General features: G+C 36.8%; 2 protein-coding genes across 2 annotated transcripts in view; one reads left to right on the top strand and one right to left on the bottom strand.

Annotated features, from left to right (window-relative positions):
- The window catches only part of LOC113236444 (tissue inhibitor of metalloproteinase), a 69,492-nt gene extending 65,346 nt beyond the window's left edge, over positions 1-4,146 (bottom strand). Inside the window, exon 1 of the mRNA XM_026472510.1 lies at positions 3,916-4,146. The gene's annotated coding sequence lies outside the window, so the exon portion shown is untranslated. The remainder of the gene's footprint in view (positions 1-3,915) is intronic.
- LOC113236768 (synapsin) overlaps positions 1-19,031 on the top strand; it is a 103,353-nt gene extending 84,322 nt beyond the window's left edge. Inside the window, exons 8-13 of the mRNA XM_026472936.1 lie at positions 13,901-13,993; positions 14,409-14,521; positions 14,958-15,054; positions 16,234-16,401; positions 16,794-17,022; positions 18,308-19,031. Of these exons, the coding sequence (XP_026328721.1) occupies positions 13,901-13,993; positions 14,409-14,521; positions 14,958-15,054; positions 16,234-16,401; positions 16,794-17,022; positions 18,308-18,513 (906 nt within the window). The 3' untranslated portion in view covers positions 18,514-19,031. The remainder of the gene's footprint in view (positions 1-13,900; positions 13,994-14,408; positions 14,522-14,957; positions 15,055-16,233; positions 16,402-16,793; positions 17,023-18,307) is intronic.

Here is a 19,031-nt window from a genome sequence, read left to right as displayed (position 1 = left end):
GGCGGACACATCGGCGGCTCCTTCTGATAAACGCTGGATGACCCGGGCCCTCCGGGGATGTGTTATCGTGAGAAAGATGCTCCGATACAACGATAAAATGTGTTCTCATCTCATCTAACGGCAAGGACTTTGAAGTTAGCTTTCTTTTAAAGTATTTTATTCTCCCGTACTTTTTTAACCGACTTCAAAAAAGGAGAAGGTACTCAATTCGACTGTATGTTTTTTTGTATGTGTGTTACGCGATAACTCTGATTTTGATGAATCTTTTTTTGGAAAGAGGGTACCTTTGCAGTGGTCCCATTTAAATTTGAAGAAAATATTCCACCTCTAAGGGTCGCAAACTAGGGGATGAATGACTTTTGAGGTCGGTTGTATTTTTCAAGAAAATGTCTGCCCGTTTTAAAAAATTATACAGTGTCTTGTACGTATATCTAATCTATACTATGTCTCTTGTCTATTTATCTGAACCTTCTTTTCATCTGTTGCTCGAAAAAAAATATCAGCCAGAGCTACCTAGGCTGTTTTTTATTGATCATTTGTATTTTGTTATCTTGATTGTAATTCCGACACTCTTCGTCGCTGTTATTTCATTCATCGATCATTACGTGGCTGTACAGGCTGTTAAGTGCTCTTTTATGTTTCCTTTGGAGTACATTATCTCTATTTAGATTTTACATAGAATGTATCTGCAAAAATTCATATTTCAGAATATTATCATAAAGTAAATTTGAACTTACTGAAAGTCATATTATCTTAATAGTATAAAACAAACACCTTTCCAAGTAAATTTTTGATTTTATAAAGTTCAATTTGCTTAATGTTTGAATTAAACTAAATTCTAAACCAAAGCTGTCTACTATTTGCTTAAACATGTATATTAGGATAGATGTAAATGTCTTACTAAATTAAATAAGAGTTCTACCTTCTTCCATCACCTGCGCTCAAGTGCAGAGTTTCATTTCAGAAACGTGAGCTCTGTGGTACACTTGCGGCTTCGATCTACGTAAGAATACAGTTTGTACCCCGACCGTATTTCCTCTACAAACCTACCACACGAACGTTACATCTAGGTATTTTAACTTAATAGGTACTATGTTAAAAAAATGCTGTTTTAATTGGGTAAGTATTTTCTCTGACATAAATCAAAGTTCATACGAACTCGAACATGATCGATTCGCCACTCCATCGACCACGCTCCGGCCCGCAGCTTTGAATTAAGATAACAGTTTTATTACCTTATAATTCAATTCGTCTAGCTCGATTCCCTTATCATTTCCACTTATAAAGGTACTCAAATGCGGAGCGGCGTTCACGTTTGGTTGCAACATTGCACAGTCAAAATTCTAAGCTTATATTCAATCCTGTTGTGTGTGAACTTGGCCTGGGTCAGACTCTACGTCTGGGTCAGCGAGATACGAGTACGAAAAGTCTGTATTTATGCGACGACATTCCTATCTCAACGATGCAATTAACAATAGAGCGCAATAATCATGTTACAACTGCCGCGTCTGTTAACTTCGGAACTCATAACCATGACGACACCTCCGCGAAATTGCAATGTATTAATCAATCAGTAGCAATCGCAGATAACCAGAACAACGACTTAGATGCAAAGCAAATTGGGCGACTATAAATTAACTAGCTACTCTGAAGTAATTTATGACCTTATGAGACATATTTTACAAAAAACATTTGGCAACTCAAACGTTTGAGCAGATTTTATTAGTTGTAAAATCTGTATAACAAATTATATTATGAATCTAAATAACGAATGGGTTTTAAAGTAGATACAGGTACTTTATAGCGTCAATAAAACATATTATTTCTGTCGCCATAATTCATAGGCGGGGAGCATAGTTGTATTGAGTAGGGTCCGTGATTAACTCCTTCCGTGAGCAGGGTCAACTGGAAGGGGTCATGGGTTGACACCCGCCTAGGTTTACGAATGGCTTTCTCAAATTGCTTTGTATTATTAAGATTTTACGATGATTTGAAGGTAATAAGCATAGAGGGAATATACTAGTAATGAACGTTCAAATTATATCTTTGCATTACAATATTTGTAAATATAATTACGCACTACATAATTTGTACTTTGCAATTATAACTGTAATATTTATACAAATGTTTTATTAACGATTTTTTTTTGCATTACTCATTTAATTTCTAGATGTGCCAAAAATGTTCTTTCTAATCTTCCCATTCCATTTTCACGGCACTTACCACACTGGATGTAGCATTAAGGTTAACGCCACGAGGATTTTAATGGAAGCAGCCTACGTAATCTCTTTTGACTTTTAACGCCTTTTAAATAAACAAGTTACGACGTGGTGAGAAGTACAATGCACTGCCACATAGTCAACCAGTTCACTGTAAGTCTATTATGCCATAAATTTATTTGATTAATCAATAGAGAGGAGCGGGTACTGCCCTGGTGCTAACGATGAACATCCTCCTCTGCTGTCACTACAGCATCCTTGATTTTGCACCCTAACAAATGCCGAGGGATATAAATAGTATCTTTTCTAACTTGTTCGAATTTTCAAATCGTCAACAGTTAACTTAATAGTAACTGGAAATCATGAGGCACAATATGGATGTCTTTATTTTTTATTGCAGCCACGCGGTAGAATGATTGTCAATAACAGCCCGAAGTTTTTCTATACCACATGACAGAAATCGCTAAGGCGTCAAATATGTGATTGACGTGTAATTTGATCCATCAATAGGGATCAACATATGTGACCTCTGTATGTGACCGGGTAGATGGATTTGTTGTTTACAAATCTGCTGTGACTTGATTTCTTTATTAGATACGAACGTCCTCAATTAGAATGACGTTACAACTAAGTCCACTGTCTAAAGTTTTCTAAGAACTAGTTTAGGCTTTATGTGGAGCAAGTGATGGATTTGAATACGCAAATATGAAAAAAAAACAAAAATCAAAATGGCTAAGTTAAACAATTACCATGATCAACGTGACTTCTTAATTCCTGCTATAGTCGTGAAACTACAAATAAGTGGCGAAAACAGCAAAAATATTCGTAAGATAATATTAATAATTAAACTACGTGAATACGGTAGTTCAAGATATGTATGAGTAAAAGTGAACTGAAATGCTTCTAGGTAACACTACAGTGTTAAACCTATACTAGACCGCTAACAGCACTAACGATGTTTACAAATTGTGTCACGTTTGCTGCACCGGCAATAGTTTACTGCCGCAACTGAACAAATATGTTCATCGTATGCAACGAATTTCTGGTAAATAGAAAAACAGTGCAATACAATCTATTCTTAGAGTGACATCAATGAAATACCTTTTATATAGAGGTATGTATCTATTTTTTTGTGTGTAATTATTAAAAAGGAATTGTAAAATGAGAACTTTTAAATCCTGAAGGATAATTGTTTTGAAGAACACTAGTTTTGTTTTTCAAAGGAATATGAAACTAAAAATTTATATTATTTAAACCGAAGTAATTACTACCACGTTTAGTAAAAAAACGGACATTTGTCCAAACGCTTATTAAACTACTAAAAATAAACATTTGCTCAAAATTATGCGAGGTGTACTCATACATAAAATATAAACATGAGTTAGATGGCTAGGTCATCGCTTTAAAGATTATACAACGTCATGTTAATATCATTTTTATATACGTTAATTAGGTCTGATATAGATCTAACATAAAATAATTATCATAATACCTGTTCAGGTGCAGAATTGAACAAAATAATTCACTAAGATATGAATTAAAAATATTTATATGAAGTTTCTTGTTAAATAATGTATGAATTTCATAATAAACATACATGTAAACGATTTAATTAGAAGTTACATAAAAACGCAAAACATTTACGTACTTATAAGAAACGATCATAAACTTAATCTAACAAAGTAAACAAATGCACCTGATATCGAAGACTTGTAAACAGTGAAGAATTGATTATCCAAGGAAGCACAGGAATCTCATTCACTGCAATCTGCAATTGATGCACTACTCCACTTCTCTATCACGACACGAAGTGTTTAGTGTCAATTAAAGTGTATGTTATCGAGTGTGCTCTCGCGCAATACCGGCTTAAAGTAGACGACGACACGCGCTCCCCGTAGCCGACAATCAGAAACTGAACGTTTCGCCGGGCCGGACCAGTTATTATGCGCCCACTGATGCCATCAATAACTTTACCACGTGGGTCTGTGACTCTACGTATACCGTCTGCAAGTATATGCAGGGTGCCGCTTATCGGTGCATAGCCAGTAAAAACTCTTGATTCATCATAATGTAGATTTCACATGTAACATCACACCGTTAAGATAATGTAGGCAAACAAGATGCCTCACAGAACATTGCACTTGTCAGTTACGTGCTATAAGCTGTAACTTATTCAGGAACTTGTCGTTTGTTGTATGGTTAGTAATTTTTAATTGAAATTCTTTTTGCATTAATCGTCGCAAGTATTCCAAAGAAATGTTGGAAAAATTCCCATATGGGTCATTACTCATACTTAGATACAAGAGAAGTCAAACAAGGCAAAGAGTATGGTTTTTATTTGAATCAACCTCATTCGTACGCCACATAATCTATGAAGTGTCGACTGTTGCATTTCAAATGATTTGATTTGATTTGATTTGATGTAATGACTTTTTCTCGAAAGTACACGTAATACACTATCATCGCAAAATATTCTGCTGTATTAATCCACGCATTTAAAACTTCAATATATTTCGAAAACAAAAGAAAAGCTCACAAAATATATAAAAATATACTTCTATGTAAAATTTTACGTTGCATATATCAAAAGTCTTTTCCAGATTTCACTAAAATCAAAGCAGACGCCGCTAGCCCACTCTTTAATTTATAACGGTTATGATGCTGTATGCTCAACAAAATTATGTGTCTCTTACAACAAAAAATAAATAATCATCATGTTTTATTCGAAATGAAAATATTTTTTCGGATTTAAAATCGCGTATTTTTTCAAATTAACTTTCATGACTTTTCCTAATCTCAATAGCAAAAACCTAAGAATTCGATCATATTTCATTTTAAATAAAAAATGTAGTAACATAAAATAGTATAAATAGTTATATTATTATTATAATATTACTGTACATTTTTGATTCATTGAAAATACTTGCTAATTTTTTCATGCTAAAATTAGCAGTGTTAATTATTCTCATAATTATAAATACTGCTATTATTGTATTCGATTCTAATTCTTTAGACATTTTTACCTTTATGTATTCAACCGAAGAAATATAACAATTCAATAACATTGGAATAAATAGTTGTGATATTAAATGAGATTATGTACTGGAAATTCTGACGAGTTGCTGAATAAAGACTCATATTCATGTATGGACGGCAATCTAAGTGTAAATAATAAACAGAATCATATTAAAGATTTTTTTATTTACTTGAACTTTATATCATATTATATGATGTAATTTTTTTTATATCAATCAACGGGACACACGAGTAGTGCGCCCGGTGGTAAGCTGTTCATGACAGTTGCAGTGCCATTAAGAGCTTTAAATCGTAAAGATCTGCGCGGCACTACCTCTGCGCCCATCATATCACATTCCACTGCTGCACATAGGCCTCTACCAATGTGGTCTATTACGCCCTGTCCTCAGCTTGACGTACCTACCCATCCGCTGCAAGCAGCCCTTCGTAGATCGTCACTCCGCCTGGCCAGAGGGCGTCCTACACTATACTGAGCTCAGAATCCTCGACACACATCTGTGACCATAATAATAATAATAAAGTGTAAAATAGATATAATAATATCTCAAACACTCAACATAGCCCCGCACTAGGGAAACCCTAGGTCGCGGGTGCCATGGATACACACATAGACAATCACAAATTACACCCAAATTCACAAGAGAAATAAATGTAGGCCATACAAATATTTCTCCTGGCTCGGGATCGAATCTGGGACCTCTGCGTGGTAGTCCGGCATGGTAACCGTTCGGCCACGGAGGCAATTAATAGATATGGTTTTGTGTTTTTAGTTAATATTTAAATGTTAGGTTTTCATTTGTATGTTTTATGTTTTTTTTTGTGTGTGTGGCGAATAAATTGATAGTCACTAGAAGAATGTTTTCATCTGATTAGAGCAGTAGTTTGCTATTCAGTTACACGTAGTAACATATACAGTGTGGAAACAATATATGGATCGGCCTATAGTTGGCAGAATCTTCTCGAATACCCTTCTTCGGCATTGATTGTATTAACAGTTACAAATTATAGGATTTATGCCTTGTACTCACAATCCAGGTGATCAATATCTTAGTATTCATGCACGGACTCCTTTGTTTCATGATTAGATTTCACTTTTTGACTTGACTCTAATTTTGACTTATAAAGTGACAGCAACCTATGATAGCGAATGAAATCAAGATTGTTTTATGTGATCAAGAAATATATTAAACGGCGCAACTCCGAGTGTTGTGAAATGGCAAGCTATAAAAATTTAAACTAAGCGCAGTTGTCTACATTGTAAGCCTCACAATTTTGCGTTATAACGTAATTTTGTTTTTAATAAAGTTTACACATGGATACGGTCAAAAACATTTTGTAGTAAATATTAGACAAACTAAATACCGCGAGCTTGATTAGCTGTTAATTAACTTTGTGAAAGTTTCATGCATCTTCTAAAAATATTTTTAAAGCACAATTTTAATCCAAAGGCGTGAGTATCCTTAAACAGTGTCATGATGGACTTTAGCTACATGGCGTAAAGAACATTAACTTATCAACTTTGGCATCGAAAATTTATACATTTTTACGTAAAAAACCGACGTCAAAAGTCTTTCATCCCCTAGCTTGCCACCCTTAGAGGAAAATTTTCTTTAAATTTAAGTGGAACAACATCTGAGGTACCAACCTCTTCTCTTCAAATCTTTCCAACAAAAAAGGAATCATCAAAATCGGTTCACATATATCGGAGTTATCGCGTAACATACATACAAAAAAAACCATACAGTCGAATTGAGAACCTCCTCCTTTTTTTAGATTAAGAAGATTTTATTTTGTTAGATTAATGTCCACTTGCACTAAACCTAGGTACGTCTTAAACCAATAATTGCAATGCAAAAGACACTCTTAATACATTGTGTTAAGAGTGTCTTATCAATTTAAGCATTGGTTTAAGACATACTTAAGTTTAGTGCAAGTGGACATTAGAGGTATTCTTTCTAGTGCAATGTTTTTTCATACGACATTTGAAATTGAAGCAGTCAGAGACTAAAGTCGAGGGAGAGTTCAGTGTGAATACGTTGCGTAAGTTTACTCAAATTTCACCATCCGTCATGTTCATGTAGCACGTTCAGAGGAATGTGCTTCGCAAACAGCGATTTATTTGACTGGAGTTGAACAATATCCTTGTAGCGTAACTGGCTCTATGGCCTTACAAGGTAACACAGGTAGCTTCTCAGCCTCGTCTTACTCATCCCTAATAAAGATTTATATCAGTTCCTGGCGGTCATTCAATTTCATTACCTTTACGAACTATGGTTTTTGAAATTGAGTTTCGGTGTTCGACAATGGAGTTAATGGCGCGTTTAAAAACGTCATAGTTTAATTTAATATGAAATTATACATATAATTAGGATAGTTTATAACGTAGGTTCGAGAAACTCCAAGAATTTAATCACGCGTAGGTATCTATATAAATTCCGACCTAATTTTAGTTTCAATAAATGTAATTAATTCGTATGTTAATGTAATTATAAATCCAATTTCTTGGATATAAAGCGCATTAAAGACATCTGAGTGCACACATGTATGGCTTGTTTGTATCTGTTATCAAAGTAGGTCGAGTTGTTGCAATGTTCCCTCCTTCACATGTATTATTGTACGCTTTATACCGGGAATCCTTATAGTAGTGGCCGCTTAAATGCAAATCAGTTTCTATTATAATACTACGTCTTTCTCAAACGTTTTGCGTTGGCTTTATTTTCAAAGCGTTAATTATGCTAGCAATCCTTAGCATGTGTTAGTACTCAGTTTAAATGTTATAAGTGGCTATTACTACCTCTATACTTTTCGTAGCCGTAGAGCTCCTTGTGAAAGAGTTCATAAAGTCGATTTAATTTCTGCCGACAAGCAATAATGTGAGAATTACTGCGTTTCGATTTTGAAGGGTAAGGATGCGGATGAAATCACAGGCACTGGGACTTGTCAACTTGGTCTCAGGGTGATGAGGCGTAGTGGCAGTGTCCTTCAGATCTTTGCGATTTAAAACTCTGAGTGGCACGGCAACTCTGATGATAGACTCACGACCAGGCGCATGAGTTCTTCATCCCGTCACTAGAATATATCTTTATAAAATTCGCAGCTTTATTATTATTATAGGACATGATCCAAAACTAAATAGTTAATTTTTTTACATAGCTGTATTCAGAATGTGCTAAATTTAGAATTACACCGATCGTTCCATTGGATAAAGTAATAAAACCTTATCTATTTCTAATGCCAAGCAGTAACGAGAGCATTACTGCGTTTCGGTTTTGAAGGGTAAGGGTGCGGATGAAATTACAGGCACGTCGGTCTTGCGAACTTATGTCTCAGAGTGACGGGCGCAGTGGCAATGCCCGTTCAGATCGTTGCGATTTAAAGCTTTGAAGGGCATTGCAACCGCTATGGACAGGCGTGTCGCTTAACACCAGGTGCGCGGCTTGTTCGTCCCGTTAATTGATATCATAAAAAAAGTCGGAAAACGTTGTAACAATTCTTAATTTACGTAAAGAATATAAATAAACCTACTGTGTTGTACTATGATATAAAATTTGCATGGGACTATATTTAAGTATTTGTGTTTAAGTAAATCCGATCCATTATCGTGCGTTCGTACAAGGCGGAAAGATAACATCAAAGGCGGTCATTATAGTGATAAACGACAATTGTCTTGTCCTCACTGAACAATAAATACTCCATCGAGACGGGTGATATATTATTTCTCGCCTGTTTATAGTCATTAAAAGCTATTGTCAGCAACTATATCGATATTTGAATTGAATGCTCCCGCAATCGTTACGGTTTTATCATGTAGATTGATCAGTAGACAAGTTCTGGTTAAAGTGAAATCTGTGTGGTCTAAATGACTGTTATTCGATACTGTGGCGCCAACATTGGTGGCTATGACAGGAAAATGCTCCCTTAGTACATACCATTGTAGGATGCACCCTGACATCATTTCGAAATTACTACATTGATACCAGGAAAGAAGAAAGGATTTAGGTATAATAAAAACAGGATTGTATTGGTACAATGGTTGGTGTCAAACCTTAAATAGTCATTTGAATATGCAGCAAAAATCCATTTTGTTTGCTGAGGTCAGTGTGCGTCATCTGCACAAGCGGTTGAAGTGTACCTTGTAGCACCAAACACTTGACGTGGAGCCGCCCACGAAGACGCCTCCGCTGCCGATGCTTTGGATTCCAGCGTCTCTAACGCCCCGTGACGTCATAATTTGATTGACACTTATATCGATCAGTTTTTGTAACAATGAAATTTTACAACCCGTGTTCACGAATAAATCGTTTGAACGCCCATCATGGTCTTAGCAATAGGTAATAAACATTGACTTTGTTGTCAGGTGTCAGGGTTGTTGTCAGGGCAACAATGGATACTTATTACAAGAGATTTGCTGCAACGTTCAGCTCGTGTAACTGCAACTTACCTAAATAATTGAAGGTTGGGTTCAATCTGGTAACAACGACAACCTTTATGTAAGTAATTGGGGTATTCACCAAATTCGTTTCGCAGGAGTTATGTCAATTGTATAATCATACCTCTTCAATATTATTTATTAGTAAGATCGAAGTGATATTGAATATAGATTTCAATCCATTGTTTTCAAAACAAGATGAGAAATGTTAAGCATCTTGTCTCAGGTAAAAAAAAAACACGTTCTGTCTTTTGTTTTATCATAATATTTGCTTTATTCATTGACTTACAAATAAATTTATTTAATGAAAAGGTTACCTTTATTTCAAGCTATATTTATTGACATATTGCCAATATCATTGGACCTGCTGACTGAGGGAATATAAATACAGTTCTCGAGAAACTGTGGGTGATTATTATGGCAGTTTTATAACCGATTAGTCATAGCTAAACTTATGAATGAATCGTATCCAGATTTACTGCGCACCTTGAAGAGCCGGCAACAACTATGTGTACGTCTATATGAAGAAGTAAACACCTGGAAAATTGTTTCGTGGAAAACAGAAAACTTTACATAAGCAAAATTTCGACATTGATAATAAGCATACCTAACAAAATTCTTAAACTAAAACTGGATTTGTAATGTATACACAAAATTGAAAACAAATTTTCAGAAGTTCAAATAAAAATAATGTTGTATAAGATCGCGTACCTAGATCTTCTGTGTTAAATAGTTACTAACCTTCAAATGTGTAAAAAACAAAACCATGAATTTTGAGATTTGTTTTACTTTAAACAATTAACCTGTTAATGAAAACACTTCTCTCATTAGTCTCATGATAGTTAGTATTATGAAAGTTAATTAGATCTGAAGCCAAATCTTAGACATGTCATTAAAGACAGGAGTTAATGAAACAGTGCAATCGCGTAAGTTATTCACACGAAAAGTAACAAACAAATTACAGGCACATGAGGCTTGTCAACTTATGTCTCAGGGTGATTGGCGCAGTGGCTGTGCCCATATGATCTTTGCGATTTAAAGCAGCAAAGCTAAAACGTCTAATTTCAACAGTTATTACATATTATATAATATAAATATAATAACACACACACACTCAACATAGCCGCGCACTAGGGAAACCCTGTGTCGCGGGTGCCATGGACACACATATAGACAACCACAATTTACACCCAAACTCACGAGAGAAAGAAATGTAGGTCATACAAATATTTCTCCCGGCCGGGGCCCGGGAATAGAACCTGGGACCTCTGCGTGGCAGTCCGGCATGGTAACCGTTCGGCCTCAGAGGCAGTTAATATTGCTTGTCATGTACCTCGAGGGAATTCTCCACTTCGTCCCGATTGATTTAATAGGGTTGTGCAAACTTTCAAAGAAACTCAATAACGAAACCTTACAATTCACTCATCGTAATCGTCGATATATAGGGACGGCTTATTAATTATTTATATAAACATACTTTGAAAACTTAGATTGATATCAAAGTTTAATAAATGCTTCTAAATATTATGCGTAATGATTTACAACGGCGTGCAAGCTTATAATTTACGTTCTTGATTTACAGCACCATTTAACTAATTAATTTAAATAATTTAGCCTGTAATATATTTTAACCACTAGTAGCCATATGCTAGAATTTACTAAAGATTTAAAAAGCTACATTGGAATTGAATTTAAATGCTGTTGGGAAACTCGCCACTCATACCAGATGATAACACATGTAAATAATAATAATTCATCTCTAGAACGTAGTCGTCCTTACTCGCTTTCTAGAATGCCCTTAGGTATTTATGTTGAGATATGGTTCTCTCTATTAAAGTGAACTAAGTGCCTCGAAACCTGCACGTCGATGTTGTGGAGCTCCTTGGAAAATGTGTGAAGTCCCCAACCCGTATTGGGTCAGTGTGGCGGAGTACATGGGGCGCACTATAAGTTTCCGGAATGAATAAGAAAAAAATACTATTCATGGTCAGAAATTAATTTATTGTTTCTCAAAATATTCTCCATTAGCGTTAATGCACTTTTTCATACGAATGAACAAATTTTGAAAACATTTATGCCACTCCTCCGTTACAATCTCTGAAACATATTTTTCATACTCTTCGACAGCCTCTTCAAGTGATGAAAATCGTTGACCGCGTAACTGGTTCTTAATTTTTGGAAATAAATAAAAGTCACAAGGTGCCAGGTTGGGACTGTACGCGGGATGGCTCATAAGGTCAACGTAGTTCACCTTCAAAAAATAATTTGTCTGTTTGGGCGTGTGAGAACTGGCGTTATCGTGCTGCAAGATGATACGGTGTTTACAGTTATTTTTACGGAGTTTGTCAAAAACTTCCGGCAAACAAATGGTCGTGTACCAATCCGTGTCCAGTTTTATGAAACGAAGAAGCAATCATCCTAGAGGCACTTTGCGCGCGCGCCACTTTGGTTGGTTTCGGATCATCTCGAAAGACCCATACGCTCGATTGCTGCTTTGTTTTGGGATCGTAACTTTAAATTCATGTTTCGTCACCTGTTGCCATGCCCCACACCAAATTTGACGCCCATTCGTTGAATCTGGTAAGCATGGCATTGCACCAAGTGACGCGATCCGTTGTTTGAGCCTCAGTCAAATTGTGTGGGATCCACCAAGAGCACAGCTTTTTCACACCCAAATGTTTGTGTAGTATTGATTGAATTTGACTTATGATTATGCCTAAAGATGCCTGAATCTCATGGTATGTTACATGCCTGTCTGTAGTGGTCATACGGCGCATAGCATCGATGTTTTTGTTGTTTACAGCAGTGGACGGGCGACCACTACGAAATTCGTCAATGAGATTCATACGACCGCGTTTGAATTCTACAAACCAGCTATAAATAGTCGTCTTGCATGGTGCTTCATCGCCAAAAGCAGTTTGAAACCGAGCGAAGCTCCGCTGAACTGTTAAATTACACTTAAAGTCGTAGAAAATCAGACTACGAAAATTTTCACGAGTTAAATCCATGGTCATGTAGGCAACCAATTTCTAAAATGAAGCCACAATGTAAAAACAAGTGACAGTCAGATGAAACAAACTGTATTCTACAGCCAAAGAGTTCCATTTTCAAATATTGTAATTATTTTTTAAATATTATTTATGTAAGTGGCTAGTTTCGGAAACTTATAGTGCGCCCTACGTATATGCTCTAAACCCTCACTCAGGTAAGAAGACCCGAGCCCAGCAGTGAGACGTATAAATGGCTTGGTGATGATGATGATGATGAAGCACCTCAAAATATTAAATTTTTAGCAGCAGTTGAGCTCCTTGTGAAAAAGTTCGTCCAGGAAAATACTGCCACCTTACTTACTATTTCTACCGCCAAGCAGTAATGTTAGCATTACTTCGTTCCGGTAAAGAAGGTTAGGCGTGCTGGTGAAATCACAGGCACATGAGACTTGTCAACTTATGTCTCAGGGTGACAGTCGCAGTGGGAGTGCCCCTCAGATCTTTGCAATTTAAAGCTCTGGGTGGCACTGCAACTATTATGGACAGGCGTATAGCTTACCATCAGGTGCACTTGTTCGTCCGGTCGCTTGATATTATAAAAAGAAAAAAATGTAATAATTTATATGTATATTTTGTGATTCACACTGTCGTCTATTAGAAATAGATTCTTGTTTGCGCACCTACTCGAATTATGTTATAATTTGACGTAAGTGAATTAATTATTCACTTGCTATTACGCTTTACTACGGAGTAGAATGTTATTATGCTAAATTTAATGAATACACAATTGTATTGAACAATTGAAAGAATAATGGGGTTAATTTATTTAGTATGACGGTATATCATCTTGAATGACATTAATAACCTGCAGAAAATACAATATAGAGTAATAAATATAATATAGTGTAATAAATCAATCGTATTGTTCTATATTGAGTTTTGTTCCAATCTATTTACGATTCAGTGTCAGTTGGTTTTTATGTCAATTGATTACAAATTTTTATTCTTTCCCTTTTGTACAAGATCCCTCTCCAGAAGAGCCTACCGAGGCGGTGAGATAGGTACCAATATTTTTCATGCTTCGGTTTAGATCAGACCTGTGATATAATTTCAGGCTGTTCATATTTACCACGAAATAATTATTTCTAGTAATCTAAAGGCTCTTCGACAGGTTGTGCTCGTATCGCACGTATCAATGTGGTGACATTGTCTATTTATTGTTACAGGTCACAGCGCCCAAATTCCCTGTCGTAATCAAGATAGGGCACGCGCACAGTGGTGTCGCCAAGGTGAAAGTGGATACCTTGGCCGACTTCCAGGTAAATGACGTCATTTATGACTTTATTATCTAAAAGTTAGTTATTTGGGGAATGCTTTACCTACATCAGAACTAAAAGCAGCATGCGAAGTAACGATGTTGCATGAAATGTCAGAACTATTGATAGGTAAGTCTAGGTAATGTAGAAGGCAAAAAAACTATTTTAAACTTAAAAATGTTAAACTTCACTTAAAACTTAAGAAAGTAATAAATCGAACTAAGTTAACAATTTTTTATAAAATTCCACGTAAGTAACACACGAATAACAAAATTCCGAATTAGTTACTGATATGTATGTAGGTCATAACTACTTATTATGTTCGTTAGAACATAAGCACTTTCTTTTTACGGAGTAACATATATAACGTTGATAATATGTAAATCAATAGGTTTAATAATTTTCCTGTACATTTTAGGACATTGCTGGAGTAGTAGCAATGTTGGGCACCTACTGCACCGTGGAACCGTACATCGACGCCAAATACGACATTCACATACAAAAGATCGGCACCAACTACAAAGCTTTCATGTAAGCAACCGTACAACATCATACAACTATAATAATAATAATAATGTTTATTTACTTTAAACAATAATGTACAGACATACAAAATAATTAATTATAAATTATAAAATAAGGCTAAGAAAATTGTACATTTCAAATTATGTAAGCCTCTGCAGCCGAACTAGGATTAAACCTGTATCTCAGCATGCAAACTATCCAAAATTTTCCAAAATCAAACGTAACGTCAAATTCATTGGAACTTTTATAAGAAAGTTCATGGGTTGAACGCCTACCACAATGATTAAACACAACTTCACCTTAATTCTCTTGTTACAAAACAAAAGGCCGCAGGCGCTTATGAAACAAAGGACGACTCCCCAAACGTTTCGTAATTGAAAACCACATAACAAATTTCTCAACACCATTGCTTTTTGCTTTACCATAAATTAATTATTTTCAGGCGCAAATCCATATCGGGAAATTGGAAGACTAATCAGGGATCGGCCATGCTCGAAGCGATCGGAATGAACGACAGATATAAAATGTGGATCGATGAGGTAGGTGCTTTCTGAGTAATTTCTTTTGTATGCAATCTCGCTATGTTCAAGAAGAGCGGGCTCGAATTCCCCAGGCTTTCTTGGGTAAATTTACCATGTTGGGACATCCAAATTCGGGCATCTTTAGGCATAGGCATGAGTCAAATACAATCAATACTACACAAACATTTGGATGTGAAAAAGCTGTGCTCTTGGTGGATCCCACACAATTTGACTGAGGCTCAAAAAACGGATCGCGTCACTTGGTGCAATGACATACTTACCAGATTCAACGAATGGGCGTCAAATTTGGTGTGGGACATAGTAATAGGTGACGAAATATGGATTTATAGTTACAATCCCAAAACAATGGAGCGTATGGGTCTTTCGAGATGAGCCGAAACCAACCAAAATGGTGCACGTGCAAAGTGCCTTTAAGCGGATGATTGCTTCTTTTTTTAAAAAATAAAACTGGACACGTTTGAGGTGAACAACGTTGACCTTATGAGCCATCCCGCCTTATGTTGTTACCTTATGAGTTTTATTTATTTCCAAAAATTAAGAATCAGTTACGCGATCAACGATTTTAATCACCTGTAGAGGCTGTCGAAGAGTCTGAAAAATATGTTTCAGATATTGTCACGGAAGAGTGGCATAAATGTTTTCAAAATTGGTTCATTCGTATGAAAAAGTGCAATAACGCTAATGGAGAATATTTGGAGAAACAATAAATTAATTTCTGACCATGAATAGTATTTTTTTCTTATTCATTCCGGAAACTTATAGTGCGCCACACGTATTATAAACAAAACCTAAAAATAAAAAATATGTATAGTACAGGCTGAGTAAAGAAAATAGATTTCTCACAGATGGCGCTATGGCAAAAAGTCATTAAGCCCAAAAACAGAGATCTGCAACAAAGCACAGAGTAAAATTCGTAAGGTTCGCTAGTTCGTTACGTGGCTTAGTTGGCATAGCGTCTTCCACGGTTTGCTGGAAGACGTTGGTTCGAATCCAACCGGATCGAAGGAGTTTTTCTAAGTGTTCGACCTTTGTATTAATAATTTTAACAAACTAGTAGAGTAATTTCACAAAAATAATTAAATATCGTGGTGGTCAAACATCGTGAAATTTAATCAAAAATTTAAAAATTACAATATAGTACATCTAATAAGCTGCCAAATGTCTTATGTTTGTCAGGTAAGCGAGATCTTCGGAGGCTTGGAGGTATGCGCTTTGGAGTTGGTGGTTGGCAAAGATGGACGCGAGCACATTATTGAGCTGAACGATTCTGCTACCACCTTTATGGGTGATTCTCAGGAGGAAGACCGCCGCCATCTTGCAGAGCTCGTGCTGCAACGTATGCAGGTATCTCAAAGAATTTTCCTACGTCATTGACGTTAAAACCCATTTCAATGTTTAAAAAAAAAATTATCAATTGAATTGTTACTAACCACATAACTTTATTTTACTTATCATTCTCCTCATAATTCCCGTTAATCCTACAATAAATAGATTTGCTGGGTAAGTCCATAGGGAGATATTTTTAGTTTACGCATGTTATAATGCGTCATGAGTGGACCACGTAACTTTATTTATCAATCTGCGCGTATATTCCCGTTAATACAATGCAAACGATTTACTGCGTAAATCCGAACAAATGTATTTTTAGATTACTTATTCACATCATGACAAGGTAAACATGGCATGCCTACATCTACGTACGATGTGTAATAATTTGAATGAACTGTTGTTTCCAGGCGGTGTGCCGGCCAGGGATAACTAAGACCACATCGCGGAGCTCGGTGTCTGGGAGCTCAGCAACGTCTCCCGAAGAACGCAATCCACCCCTGCCTGGGTCGGGGCCCCCGAGCGCACCCCCGCCCGCGCCCCTCACCGCCGGCGCCAGCATCGACCGCCCGCTGCCGCCCATCCCGGCAGAGCCTTCGCAGCCGCCACCGCCGCCATTGGCTAGGCGTGATTCTCAAGGTACGGCATTGCATTACGGTGAAATTTAAATATAAAGAGTTCTAGACTGCGAGCAATTAAACCTGGATTAAAAGAGTTCGTCCTGGGAAGTACTGCCACCTTGCCTATTCCGGTATTGAAGGGTAAGGGTGCTGGTGAAATTACGGACACTTTCGACTTATCAATTTACGTCTAGTGACAGACGCAGTGGCAGTGCCACTCAGCAGCTTGATTTTGATTGCCTCTCCCGATCGGAAACTGCGTCTATTCCGAGATTCACAACTTTTGACATTGCTAATCCGAACAATAGTTGATTTAACTCACAAACGAAAAAGATATAGTAGGAATCAAGTTCATATTCTCGCTCAGAAATACATCTGATTTCGAGACTACTAAATTCCGATTTGAATTAAAATCAGGACGCTGATCTTTGCGGTTCAAAGCTCTAAGTGGCGCTTTAACTATTGTGGATAGGCGTAATCGCTTACAACCAGACGCACAACTTATTCGTCTCGTCATTATTACAAAAAATTGGTATTTTCACCAGGGTCAAAGGGTAGAGAGAGTCAATGCAACTTCACTTAGAAGACCGGTAACACTCATTAAATATATATCTTACAGATCTGATCCGTAGCGCAGTTGGTAAGAGCGGTAGCCACGGTGAGAATAGATTTTGGTAAAACCAAAGTTGAGTCCACTTAGGCCAAAGGAATTTTATAATAAAATAAACATATTTATAAAATATGTAAAATAATCACAGCTTTAGGAAACATATTGTAATACTGTGTTTATAGAGTTCTTAGGTTTTCGCGATTTTTACGCATAGGCAATGAAACTATTTTTCGGTTCGTGTAAATCGCACATGTTTGTTTTTCAATTGTATGTACATATGTTACGCGATAACTCCGATCTGTCCACCGATTTTGAGGATTCGGTTTTTGTTGGAAAGAGGGTACCTTAGTAGTAGTCCCATTTAAATTTGAAGAAAAAATTCCACTTGTAAGGGTGGCAAACTAGGGGAATGAATTTTGAGGTCGGCTTTTTTAGTACTCTGTACTGAGATTATTATGTATTAAATCTTATATGTATATGTATATAAGCCGTGGTACCCTAATGGTTCGACCTACTGACTCTTAAGCAGAGGGTCATGGTTTCGAATCCGCGCTCGCATAGAGATGCAGTGTATTTTTAATGTTCAAATTAACACCCTTGATAAGAAATTTAAAATAAATGGAAAGTTTTCCCATCTCATGAATATAAGATACGAGTTTGAGAAAGTAAGGCATCGATGTCTTATATCGTGCAGCATCTCAATCATCGACGGTGTCGTCGGCGTCGGCAGCGCCGAGCGCCGCCAGCGGCGCTGCCCCCGGCGCGGCACCGGCGTCGTCCGCCGGCGGGCGCGGGGGCTTCGCGCGCCAGGGCTCTCTCAGCGCCGCGCTCACCGAGGACGCCGAGGACACCATGAAGAACCTCCGCAAGACCTTCGCCGGCATCTTCGGCGACATGTAATGTCACCAGCACGTGGTACTTCGAACAACAGCCCTGTAAATACAACCATCGCTCAGAATTAGCTCAAGGATCGGTGAAATTTTCTGCTCTTCGTACTTATGAAAAGAACAAGTCTACAACGGTTTCCGTAATTATGTGGTCGTGCTAGCCCTACTAGACTTATTCCTTTTTCATAGCTACATATGAAAGACAGTTTACTTATTGGACCAAAGGTCCTTATCACAATTAACGCAATCGACGTATTGAGCGAAATTGGGTTATTAACTATCTGAAATCAGCGAAACGATATCTGTAAACCCCTTTAAGCGGTTTTTTATATCTTATTTAATATCAGTTTCAAAAGGCTTTGGATGCCATTATCTCGGAAGTTACCAAAAAGCAAATCGTCAGCTAAATTTAAAAATCTCGTAACTAAGTTTTTTGGACGAAATCCCTTTTTGTACTCTTCAAGCGCAAAATCGGGCAATTATTGCTTAAAATATAATTTCTAGATCTTTTTTAGTTATAAAATAGAGGCA

This window comes from Hyposmocoma kahamanoa, unplaced genomic scaffold (genome assembly GCF_003589595.1).
Source record: "Hyposmocoma kahamanoa isolate Upper Pololo Valley unplaced genomic scaffold, ASM358959v1 92, whole genome shotgun sequence".
NCBI classification, from domain to species: Eukaryota; Metazoa; Arthropoda; class Insecta; order Lepidoptera; family Cosmopterigidae; genus Hyposmocoma; species Hyposmocoma kahamanoa.
The sequence above is the reverse complement of the archived record's forward strand: the minus strand, read 5'-3'. Positions and strand labels throughout refer to the sequence as shown.